Raw genomic sequence first — 13,779 nt, forward strand, 5'->3', positions numbered from 1 at the left:
TCCCTACAGACCAGTAGACATCAGACAGACTAATACTGTTGTTCCCTACAGACCAGTAGACATCAGACAGACAGACTAATACTGTTGTTCCCTACAGACCAGTAGACATCAGACAGACAGACTAATACTGTTGTTCCCTACAGACCAGTAGACATCAGACAGACAGACTAATACTGTTGTTCCCTACAGACCAGTAGACATCAGACAGACAGACTAATACTGTTGTTCCCTATAGACCAGTAGACATCAGACAGACTAATAATGTTGTTCCCTACAGACCAGTAGACATCAGACAGACTAATACTGTTGTTCCCTACAGACCAGTAGACATCAGACAGACAGACTAATACTGTTGTTCCCTACAGACCAGTAGACATCAGACAGACAGACTAATACTGTTGTTCCCTACAGACCAGTAGACATCAGACAGACTAATACTGTTGTTCCCTACAGACCAGTAGACATCAGACAGACTAATACTGTTGTTCCCTATAGACCAGTAGACATCAGACAGACTAATACTGTTGTTCCCTACAGACCAGTAGACATCAGACAGACTAATACTGTTGTTCCCTACAGACCAGTAGACATCAGACAGACTAATACTGTTGTTCCCTACAGACCAGTAGACATCAGGCAGACAGACTAATACTGTTGTTCCCTACAGACCAGTAGACATCAGGCAGACAGACTAATACTGTTGTTCCCTACAGACCAGTAGACATCAGACAGACTAATACTGTTGTTCCCTACAGACCAGTAGACATCAGACAGACTAATACTGTTGTTCCCTACAGACCAGTAGACATCAGACAGACTAATACTGTTGTTCCCTACAGACCAGTAGACATCAGACAGACTAATACTGTTGTTCCCTACAGACCAGTAGACATCAGACAGACTAATACTGTTGTTCCCTACAGACCAGTAGACATCAGACAGACTAATACTGTTGTTCCCTACAGACCAGTAGACATCAGACAGACAGACTAATACTGTTGTTCCCTACAGACCAGTAGACATCAGACAGACAGACTAATACTGTTGTTCCCTACAGACCAGTAGACATCAGACAGACAGACTAATACTGTTGTTCCCTACAGACCAGTAGACATCAGACAGACAGACTAATACTGTTGTTCCCTACAGACCAGTAGACATCAGACAGACTAATACTGTTGTTCCCTACAGACCAGTAGACATCAGACAGACTAATACTGTTGTTCCCTACAGACCAGTAGACATCAGACAGACTAATACTGTTGTTCCCTACAGACCAGTAGACATCAGACAGACAGACTAATACTGTTGTTCCCTACAGACCAGTAGACATCAGACAGACTAATACTGTTGTTCCCTACAGACCAGTAGACATCAGACAGACAGACTAATACTGTTGTTCCCTACAGACCAGTAGACATCAGACAGACAGACTAATACTGTTGTTCTCTACAGACCAGTAGACATCAGACAGAGAGACTAATACTGTTGTTCCCTACAGACCAGTAGACATCAGACAGACTAATACTGTTGTTCCCTACAGACCAGTAGACATCAGAGACAGACTAATACTGTTGTTCCCTACAGACCAGTAGACATCAGAGACAGACTAATACTGTTGTTCCCTAGAGACCAGTAGACATCAGACAGACAGACTAATACTGTTGTTCCCTACAGACCTGTAGACATCAGACAGACTAATACTGTTGTTCCCTACAGACCAGTAGACATCAGACAGACTAATACTGTTGTTCCCTACAGACCAGTAGACATCAGACAGACTAATACTGTTGTTCCCTATAGACCAGTAGACATCAGACAGACAGACTAATACTGTTGTTCCCTACAGACCAGTAGACATCAGACAGACAGACTAATACTGTTGTTCCCTACAGACCAGTAGACATCAGACAGACAGACTAATACTGTTGTTCCCTACAGACCAGTAGACATCAGACAGACAGACTAATACTGTTGTTCCCTAGAGACCAGTAGACATCAGACAGACTAATACTGTTGTTCCCTAGAGACCAGTAGACATCAGACAGACTAATACTGTTGTTCCCTACAGACCAGTAGACATCAGACAGACTAATACTGTTGTTCCCTACAGACCAGTAGACATCAGACAGACTAATACTGTTGTTCCCTACAGACCAGTAGACATCAGACAGACTAATACTGTTGTTCCCTACAGACCAGTAGACATCAGACAGACTAATACTGTTGTTCCCTACAGACCAGTAGACATCAGACAGACTAATACTGTTGTTCCCTACAGACCAGTAGACATCAGACAGACAGACTAATACTGTTGTTCCCTACAGACCAGTAGACATCAGACAGACTAATACTGTTGTTCCCTACAGACCAGTAGACATCAGACAGACTAATACTGTTGTTCCCTACAGACCAGTAGACATCAGACAGACTAATACTGTTGTTCCCTATAGACCAGTAGACATCAGACAGACTAATACTGTTGTTCCCTACAGACCAGTAGACATCAGACAGACAGACTAATACTGTTGTTCCCTACAGACCAGTAGACATCAGACAGACAGACTAATACTGTTGTTCCCTACAGACCAGTAGACATCAGACAGACAGACTAATACTGTTGTTCCCTACAGACCAGTAGACATCAGACAGACTAATACTGTTGTTCCCTACAGACCAGTAGACATCAGACAGACTAATACTGTTGTTCCCTACAGACCAGTAGACATCAGACAGACTAATACTGTTGTTCCCTACAGACCAGTAGACATCAGACAGACAGACTAATACTGTTGTTCCCTACAGACCAGTAGACATCAGACAGACTAATACTGTTGTTCCCTACAGACCAGTAGACATCAGACAGACAGACTAATACTGTTGTTCCCTACAGACCAGTAGACATCAGACAGACTAATACTGTTGTTCCCTACAGACCAGTAGACATCAGACAGACTAATACTGTTGTTCCCTACAGACCAGTAGACATCAGAGACAGACTAATACTGTTGTTCCCTAGAGACAAAAAGACATCAGTGAGACCAGGAAGAAACAATGAGTAGCTGTTGATGGTTTATCTGTGTAGGTCAGTCTGTGGTCTGTCTACGTAGGTGGTTCATCTGTGTAGGTCAGTCTGTGGTCTGTCTACGTAGAGCTACAGGGGTGCTGTACTGCAACCAACCACTCGGGGGGTATGTGTTTCTGTGTGTTGGGTTCCAAGACAAAAGACACAATTCCATTCCAAATGGACAGTATTCTTCTTCTTTTCAACAGGATACCCACGGATGTGAACTGTATGTTGATGGGGTCGTCGAAGGACAGTTTGGTCTGAAGGTCTTGCAGCTCCTGGTGGTTTTGTCTGCTTCCAGCCTGCATCACATCTTCTACATGTACAGTCCCTGTCTGTCTGCTGTCTGTCACAATCACCATACACAGGTCTGGTAGTCTGGCAGGAGGAACACAGGTTAACATTACAGTAACACAATGACTGTTACATTACATTAACATTATAGTAACACAATGACAGGTACATTACAGTAACACAATGACAGGTACATTACAGTAACACAATGTCCGTTATTACAGTAACATTACAGTAACACAATGACAGGTACATTACAGTAACACAATGACAGGTACATTACAGTAACACAATGTCCGTTATTACAGTAACATTACAGTAACACAATGACAGGTACATTACAGTAACACAATGACAGGTACATTACAGTAACACAATGACAGGTACATTACAGTAACAGCCTTCATTAGGTCCTCTACTGTCCCTGTCTGTCACCATCACCATACACAGATAATGAGGTTCCATTTACAGTTACAGGTAAATAGACATCCTCCAGTGGTAATATTTATTATTCAGTCAATCCAGCATAGTTCCTGTGTAGCCCTTTTACTGTGTTTGCTTGCTCACGGGAACATCGTTCGATTTTTCACCTTGTTGGCTCAGGTATTCAAACGTGACCTTTCAGTGACTGACCCAACACTAACTGCTAGTCTACCTGACCATACCAGTTACTGACCCACCACTCTAACCACTAGTCTACCTGACCATACCAGTTACTGACCCACCACTCTAACCACTAGTCTACCTGACCATACCAGTTACTGACCCACCACTCTAACCACTAGTCTACCTGACCATACCAGTTACTGACCCACCACTCTAACCACTAGTCTATCTGACCATACCAGTTACTGACCCACCACTCTAACCACTAGTCTACCTGACCATACCAGTTACTGACCCACCACTCTAACCACTAGTCTACCTGACCATACCAGTTACTGACCCACCACTCTAACCACTAGTCTATCTGACTATACCAGTTACTGACCCAACACTCTAACCACTAGTCTACCTGACCATACCAGTTACTGACCCACCACTCTAACCACTAGTCTATCTGACCATACCAGTTGCTGACCCAACACTCTAACCACTAGTCTACCTGACCATACCAGTTACTGACCCACCACTCTAACCACTAGTCTACCTGACCATACCAGTTACTGACCCACCACTCTAACCACTAGTCCATCTGACCATACCAGTTACTGACCCACCACTCTAACCACTAGTCTATCTGACCATACTAGTTACTGACCCAACACTCTAACCACTAGTCTCTGACCATACCAGTTACTGACCCACCACTCTAACCACTAGTCTATCTGACCAGACCAGTTACTGACCCACCACTCTAACCACTAGTCTATCTGACCATACCAGTTACTGACCCACCACTCTAACCACTAGTCTATCTGACCATACCAGTTACTGACCCAACACTCTAACCACTAGTCTCTGACCATACCAGTTACTGACCCACCACTCTAACCACTAGTCTATCTGACCAGACCAGTTACTGACCCACCACTCTAACCACTAGTCTATCTGACCATACCAGTTACTGACCCACCACTCTAACCACTAGTCTATCTGACCATACCAGTTACTGACCCACCACACTAACCACTAGTCTATCTGACCAGACCAGTTACTGACCCAACACTCTAAACACTAGTCTACCTGCTGCCATTATACAGTAACTATTTGTAGTAACTATCTGTAGACCTATGCTATATCTTAGTATATTACTGGTTTATCCTGCTAGTTACTGGTTTACTTCATGGTGCAGTAATACAATATGTCTGTTGATTCACTTATGGTCCAATAGTACAGAATTAACATACCTGGAGCTCCTAAAGACCCCTGACTCTGCTGTTTCCATCTCTGGGCAGATCTGTCTCAGCATGTCACAGAACCTCTGGGTCTTAAACTGGGTGGGACACACCACTGCTTTACACTGCACCTACAGAGACAGAGAGAATAGAACCTCTGGGTCTTAATAAACTGGGTGGGACACAACACAGCTTTACACTGCACCTACAGAGACAGAGAGAATAGAACCTCTGGGTCTTAATAAACTGGGTGGGACACACCGCTGCTTTACACTGCACCTACAGAGACAGAGAGAACAGAACATCTGGGTCTTAAACTGGGTGGGACACACCGCTGCTTTACACTGCACCTACAGAGACAGACAGAACAGAACATCTGGATCTTAAACTGGGTGGGACACACCGCTGCTTTACACTGCACCTACAGAGACAGACAGAACAGAACATCTGGGTCTTAAACTGGGAAGGACACAGACAGCACCAGGGTCAGGATCAGTTCAGCTTTTCATTCAGTCAAACCAGGAAGTGTAAAACAACATGGTACTGTCACAGCTGTCGTCGTCAGACGAAACAGAGAAATCATCGTCTGATAAAGTTGACCAATACGCAGCGGATTGCGTGCTCATCATGATATTTATTAAACTGTGAACACCAAAACAATAACCATGAACGACTCCAGACAGGCTAACAGGCTACTTACAAAATAATAGCAGTGTTAACACAACCATGCACAAACCCAAGTGACAAACATACTCCTAAATATATGACTCCCAATCAGGAACAACAATAACCAGCTGTCCCTGATCGGGAGCCACACAGACCAACATAGAAACACAACACCCAGAACAAACATACACAGACATCTTCTGCCACGTCCTGACCAAAATACTACACAACTACACCCTCTGCTGGTCAGGACGTGACAGGTACTGGATAAGAACAAACCTTCCCCAGGGTGTACTCCAGCTCCTTCAGCTGATAGGCTGGGTTTATTGACACCTGTAGAGGTTAGAACAATACTTTAATATTAGGAACAATAGATCCTAACAGATAATACATATTCATTTTAGAATCTAATCTAATAGCTCATCTTCACCAGTATGATGCCAGCCTTGGCTGTGGCGAACTGAAACAAGATCCAGTGGTATGTGTTGGGCCCCCAGACTCCTAGTCTGTCCCCTCTCTTCAGACCCAGGGCCAGGAGACCTGCAGCGGCCTGGTCAACCTGGGGAGGAGGGAGACCATGACCCAGGTAATAATAGATAGGATGATATCCCTACATGCAAAGGCGTTCTGCAGTTTGTGTTTATGAGTATGTGTATAAATGTAATGGAATATATTATTACAAAGCTGTTTGTGTATCTGTTTCACCATGGATGACCTAGTTAGCAGGCCTCAGGGTGTTTCACCATGGATGACCTAGTTAGCAGGCCTCAGGGTGTTTCACCATGGATGACCTAGTTAGCAGGCCTCAGGGTGTTTCACCATGGATGACCTAGTTAGCAGGCCTCAGGGTGTTTCACCATGGATGACCTAGTTAACTGGCCTCAGGGTGTTTCACCATGGATGACCTAGTTAGCAGGCCTCAGGGTGTTTCACCATGGATGACCTAGTTAGCAGGCCTCAGGGTGTTTCACCATGGATGACCTAGTTAGCAGGCCTCAGGGTGTTTCACCATGGATGACCTAGTTAGCAGACCTCAGGGTGTTTCACCATGGATGACCTAGTTAGCAGGCCTCAGGGTGTTTCACCATGGATGACCTAGTTAGCAGGCCTCAGGGTGTTTCACCATGGATGACCTAGTTAGCAGGCCTCAGGGTGTTTCACCATGGATGACCTAGTTAGCAGGACTCAGGGTGTTTCACCATGGATGACCTAGTTAGCAGACCTCAGGGTGTTTCACCATGGATGACCTAGTTAGCAGGCCTCAGGGTGTTTCACCATGGATGACCTAGTTAGCAGGCCTCGGGGTGTTTCACCATGGATGACCTAGTTAGCAGGCCTCAGGGTGTTTCACCATGGATGACCTAGTTAGCAGGCCTCGGGGTGTTTCACCATGGATGACCTAGTTAGCAGGACTCAGGGTGTTTCACCATGGATGACCTAGTTAGCAGGCCTCAGGGTGTTTCACCATGGATGACCTAGTTAACTGGCCTCAGGGTGTTTCACCATGGATGACCTAGTTAGCAGACCTCAGGGTGTTTCACCATGGATGACCTAGTTAGCAGACCTCAGGGCGTTTCACCATGGATGACCTAGTTAGCAGGCCTCAGGGTGTTTCACCATGGATGACCTAGTTAGCAGACCTCAGGTGTTTCACCATGGATGACCTAGTTAACTGGCCTCAGGGTGTTTCACCATGGATGACCTAGTTAGCAGGCCTCGGGGTGTTTCACCATGGATGACCTAGTTAGCAGGCCTCAGGGTGTTTCACCATGGATGACCTAGTTAGCATGCCTCGGGGTGTTTCACCATGGATGACCTAGTTAGCAGACCTCAGGGTGTTTCACCATGGATGACCTAGTTAGCAGACCTCGGGGTGTTTTACCATGGATGACCTAGTTAACTGGCCTCAGGGTGTTTCACCATGGATGACCTAGTTAGCAGGCCTCGGGGTGTTTCACCATGGATGACCTAGTTAGCAGGCCTCGGGGTGTTTCACCATGGATGACCTAGTTAGCAGACCTCAGGGTGTTTCACCATGGATGACCTAGTTAGCAGGCCTCGGGGTGTTTCACCATGGATGACCTAGTTAGCAGGCCTCAGGGTGTTTCACCATGGATGACCTAGTTAGCAGGCCTCGGGGTGTTTCACCATGGATGACCTAGTTAGCAGACCTCAGGGTGTTTCACCATGGATGACCTAGTTAGCAGACCTCGGGGTGTTTCACCATGGATGACCTAGTTAACTGGCCTCAGGGTGTTTCACCATGGATGACCTAGTTAGCAGGCCTCGGGGTGTTTCACCATGGATGACCTAGTTAGCAGGCCTCGGGGTGTTTCACCATGGATGACCTAGTTAGCAGACCTCAGGGTGTTTCACCATGGATGACCTAGTTAGCAGGCCTCGGGGTGTTTCACCATGGATGACCTAGTTAGCAGGCCTCAGGGTGTTTCACCATGGATGACCTAGTTAGCAGACCTCAGGGTGTTTCACCATGGATGACCTAGTTAGCAGGCCTCAGGGTGTTTCACCATGGATGTCCTAGTTGCCTCAGGGACAGATTTTCCCTATTTCCTCCATGTTACTAGCTGTCTGCTTTGATGTTTAACTAGTAGTAATCAATAGTTTCCCAACGATATACTGACTTTGATGTTTAACCAGTGGTAATCAATAGTTTCCCAACCATATACTGACTTTGATGTTTAACTAGTAGTAATCAATAGTTTCCCAACCATATACTGACTTTGATGTTTAACTAGTAGTAATCAATAGTTTCCCAACCATATACTGACTTTGATGTTTAACCAGTGGTAATCAATAGTTTCCCAACCATATACTGACGTTGATGTTTAACTAGTGGTAATCAATAGTTTCCCAACCATATACTGACTTTGATGTTTAACCAGTGGTAATCAATAGTTTCCCAACCATATACTGACTTTGATGTTTAACTAGTGGTAATCAATAGTTTCCCAACCATATACTGACTTTGATGTTTAACTAGGGGTAATCAATAGTTTCCCAACCATATACTGACTTTGATGTTTAACTAGTGGTAATCAATAGTTTCCCAACAATATACTGACTTTGATGTTTAACTAGGGGTAATCAATAGGGGTTTCCCAACCATATACTGACACATAATAGTTGTTATGTTACTATTTGGTAAACCACCAATCAAATGCACTGACAGATAGGACTGCTGTATGTGCTTTGAGTGGGAACAGAGTTAATGGCCTAACAGTAATGATCTCTAGATATGATTAAATAGATTAGAAGAGAGGGTGGATGAAAGACCTACGTCCTCCTGAAACTGGGAGAAGGTCTTACGGACTCCATCCTGCAGGAAGACCAGGGCCTCTCTGTGGGGCCAGCGGTCGGCTGCAGCCTGAAGACTCTGACCCACCGTCTGGCCCAGCAGGGACACTGAGGAGGCCCCATGGACGTAGCTGAAGCTCTGCCCTGGGACCATGGGGGGACTGTCCACATGGAGGGATCTGTTGAGGGAGAGACGTAAACAGTATACAGAGTAGACCTGGGTCAAATACATGTGGGAAATACTTGGAAGTTGTTTTTAGGTGCACTTGATAACACCTTGGAGTTTGGACTTAGGGGACTATTTAATTGGTTCCATTGTACCAGGCAAACTACAATAGACACAACCAAATCAATTCAGCTCATGTATTTGACATATGTACTGTAGTTGCCCAAAGTTTATCTCTCTCTGATACAGAGAGAGATAAACAGAGAGTAAACACAGAGAGATGGGTTGGTACAGAAAGAGATGGGTTGGTACAGAGAAGGAGTTAAAAGAGAGGGATAGGTTTGGTTCACAGACAATAGAGTTCACTGTGAGGGTGTTCTTTAATCCATGACAGTAGTCTCTTTTGAAACACAAGAAGGTTCTGGATGAAAACCCCCTTCATCTCAGACCCAACCTCCTGTAGTGTTCCCTGACTGTGGTTTCATAGTGGACCCCTCTCCACTGTTCTCTCCCCTCTCCACTGTTCTCTTAGGAGCCGTTGGGAAAACAGCACAGATACGGCCCACCTCACTCACTCACTATTCTCCCATCAGGTCACAGGACATGTGAAGTCTTCAGAGGGGAAACTGGACTTAATAGCTACGTGAAAAAAATAAGTTCACAGCCAAGACAACCACACTGAACCCCGTTCCTTACAGCCAAGACAACCACGCTGAACCCTGTTCCTTACAGCCAAGACAACCACGCTGAACCCTGTTCCTTACAGCCAAGACAACAACGCTGAACCCCGTTCCTTACAGCCAAGACAACCACGCTGAACCCCGTTCCGTACAGCCAAGACAACAACGCTGAACCCCGTTCCTTACAGCCAAGACAACCACTCTGAACCCCGTTCCTTACAGCCAAGACAACCACGCTGAACCCCGTTCCTTACAGCCAAGACAACCACGCTGAACCCCGTTCCTTACAGCCAAGACAACCACACTGAACCCTGTTCCTTACAGCCAAGACAACCACGCTGAACCCCGTTCCTTACAGCCAAGACAACCACGCTGAACCCTGTTCCTTACAGCCAAGACAACCACGCTGAACCCCGTTCCTTACAGCCAAGACAACCACGCTGAACCCCGTTCCTTACAGCCAAGACAACCACGCTGAACCCCGTTCCTTACAGCCAAGAAAAAGCAGAATCTTGGCTGGACAATCCAAGTAAAAACATATTTTAAAAACATGTTTCTGAAAAGGATTGTTTCTGTAGTATTCAGTGTCTTGAGCATGGCTCAGCAGACATTGAAAGACATTACCCTCAGTCTGAATACTAGTCAAGACACATACAGGCCATCAGGTCCATACTCTACAGTTGACAGATCATAGTGATCAATGCAACAGTAATTGACTACATTGAAATGGGATTGACCCCAACTGGTGGTGTGCTCTATAGGTCTGAATGATGAAATGTCATCTACAATCTATGTCAAAGGTGGGCTTTAGAAAGGAAACAAAACTTGCAAAATGACAGACAGAGAAATAATCCAGCTAGTCTGTTTATGTATGACAATGTCAAGAGTTAACCTACCTACAGCACCAGATCCTGGTTGGGTTCCCAGGTGTCCATGTCTTCTGTAGTGAGGAGACCACCTGTAGAGGTTGTAACACAGCCCTTCTAGAGAACACACTGAGCTGTCTGAGGTGAGCTGCCCTGGACCTCAGTAGCGAGGAGCTGATCCACACCGCTGACATGGCCTCAGTCAGCTCTGAAAATAAGACCCAATTTATTATGTTCTGCATCCATTTAGACCCTTGTTAAAAAATGATGGCTTAACATCTTCCTAGAAGTCAGAAAAACATGAGAAGGGTCATGTACAAATGCAGATTTTTGGCATTTTATTCATATTTATAAATCTGATTTATTAAATTTTTCCATGTGGTTTCTATTAAAAGAGGCACTTTATTTAATAGTTTTTTTTAAATTCAATATTGGTGCACAATTCATATGTAAAATATCAAAGGAAAGCAAAAGGCACTCAATTCGTGGAATGACCCATCTAGAATCTAGAAAGTCGATGGCCAATGAAATGCATTGGGCTTGAAGCTAATATTGTTGCAGTACAAAAAGTATGAATAGTATCAAACCGGAACCTGCACATTCTTAAGTTGGATAACTTTTGTGCTTTCAGCATGCACATGACAAATACGTGTCAGATTTCCCGCAAGCACATTAATAAGAAGTATGTCGGGTTTCTAAAGCCGTTCTTGTTTGGGTAGGCTATAGCTAGGTCGTTACACAACTTCCATGCTGGTTTGAAAACTCTTGTTAGACTGCAGAACAGACAACAAACTAAAACTTTTCACTAGGCCCAATTAAGGTGTCACTGGGGAATAATCGTTAGATAATCAACATTTTGTGTTTGTTATTTTAGCCATCTGGCTGCAGGCCTGATTGTTGGCTCGACATCTTACTGTAACATGAGGAGTTATTACACAGTACTGGCACGGGCTTATATGATTACTCCATTAACGCTCTCAAAACGTTTCTGTTACATCAAATATCTGTTACGCTTCATCATCATGTCCCATCACGAACGATAAACAAAAAATGAAACAAAGGATTGATCATCTCTGACCGAGGCGAATTACAGGCCTCAAGAAATCAATCAATTTGGAATTCTAGATATTTTAATAATACCACTGTCTGCGCCTTATCATCTTTGCATGATAAACTATTGTAACTGTTCTGAACACATCCTTACAGTAAATGACAAAATGTGCTCTAAATTCAGAAAACTTTTCTCCGATCTTTTCAAGGCCCAGTGAGTTTCAGAAAACACGCGATAACGTAAAGTGTTGTGTATTCGCGCACAGAAATTCAGGAAGAAACTGAAGAACGGATGGCTGAACAATGTTTTCGGCTTGACCGCGTTTTGTAAGTGTCCGCTCACTTGCCCGCAGTGACTTTCCTGGTACAACCTGTTACGAAACACGACGTGCGCAACCTCTTGCGCATGTCCAACATAAAAGCCCAGCTGTCATGGCGGCGGGTAAATCTAAATGTCTTTATTTTCTGGCTAGGTAGCAAGCTATTTTCTTCTTTGGAATACGTTTTTGGAAGCTATTGTCAAATCACTGTTATTAAGAGTTTTCTACAACTCTAACTTTTTAGTCTGATGCTATTTACTTAAATCGACTACGCTAAGTTATTTTGCAAGCTATTTTTAAGTTAACTCGATTCTTCTGTAAAGCCATAGCTAGCTGGCATAATCATTAGACAAGGAATCATTCACCTGCTAAGACCTAGCAACTGACATAAATCCCATGATTTATTGATCACCCAGTTATATCTGTAGTTTTTGCAGAAGCACGACTTTAGTAGAAAACAATTTGTTTAGCTTTTACATTGCCTGCATTCTGTGAATCTGAACTGCACTTTGATTAAAGTAAAGCCCCGTCTAAACCATTTACAATTGTCTGTCCCCACCGCCAGTTAGACGGGGTACCGACGAGCGTCATTCAGCTTCACAATGCCCCGGGGTACGTAAAGTAGTGATTCTACGTCACGCTGTAACACATACATACACACACATACGCTCACTTTGTTTGACACTTTTGAATGAATTGTTTTTAATAAAATATATTTGTATTTCATTGTCACGTATTCATTATCTTTAACTAGCTAAATGTTTGTAGTTTGCATGTTTCAGCAGTGATTAACATGGTTAAATAGTCGTAAATCTCTGCTTGATTTGGCTTTCGGTATATTTGCCATTTTTATACATTCTATTTTTCCACGGAAGAAAGCAATAATTAATTAACACAATTACTATAAATAAATGGACACTAACTGTTATTAAATGGAAATTGCTCTCTGTAAATATAATTGGTGAGAAGTGCTCAGTCTGAAGCCATTCGGCTATGGGTTTCAGCTCCCTACCATAACAATGCAAGTCAGACCAACCTTTAAAGATTTTATTTACAACCTCTGGGGTATAACATGTTGGGAATAGTGGTATAGGAGAGGCTGCCATGAAATATAACCTCTAACCCCTAACTTGAGTGGAGTCTTCACCAATGCCAAGAGGGGCCTATCTTCGTGCCTGCCTCCACTGAGTGAGAACGGCTGCAATTTGTACCACTAGGCCCCCTGCACCACGTACTTCCCCGATACAGTAGTGGTCGGCAGTGAGGTGCACAGCTGCAGCTTTCTGTCCTTCATTACTGGGAAAGGCCTAGATTCCAGGTTGGAGAAGATCCTACATCCATCTCATTAGATCAGAACAGGATGGACGCAAAATATATATAGTTTTGCTGCATACCACACATTTTTCTACCCATATGATGTGGATCATTATCAGGTTAATTGATTTATAAGCTTCTGTAAAAACAATAACACCATGGTTGCAATAACACTTTAAACAAGTAGTTTGTAAATGTATGTT

At 44.0% G+C, this 13,779-nt stretch overlaps 1 protein-coding gene across 3 annotated transcripts in view; it reads right to left on the reverse strand.

The window, feature by feature from the left end:
• Positions 1-12,325, reverse strand: part of LOC106606226 (medium-chain acyl-CoA ligase ACSF2, mitochondrial) — a 199,714-nt gene extending 187,389 nt beyond the window's left edge. For all 3 annotated transcript variants that reach the window (XR_006770123.2, XM_045719721.2, XM_045719720.1), the window contains exons 1-7: positions 12,097-12,325; positions 10,923-11,100; positions 9,164-9,359; positions 6,296-6,424; positions 6,145-6,198; positions 5,212-5,330; positions 3,283-3,445 (exon numbers count right to left, since the gene is read on the reverse strand). Coding sequence is in view for 2 of the 3 variants with exons in the window: in XM_045719721.2 (XP_045575677.1) it covers positions 3,283-3,445; positions 5,212-5,330; positions 6,145-6,198; positions 6,296-6,424; positions 9,164-9,359; positions 10,923-11,086 (825 nt within the window). In the remaining variant the exon portion in view is untranslated. The remainder of the gene's footprint in view (positions 1-3,282; positions 3,446-5,211; positions 5,331-6,144; positions 6,199-6,295; positions 6,425-9,163; positions 9,360-10,922; positions 11,101-12,096) is intronic.
• Between the last annotated feature and the right edge of the window lie 1,454 nt (positions 12,326-13,779).

This window comes from Salmo salar, chromosome 06 (genome assembly GCF_965601325.2).
Source record: "Salmo salar chromosome 06, fSalSal1, whole genome shotgun sequence".
NCBI lineage: Eukaryota > Metazoa > Chordata > Actinopteri > Salmoniformes > Salmonidae > Salmo > Salmo salar.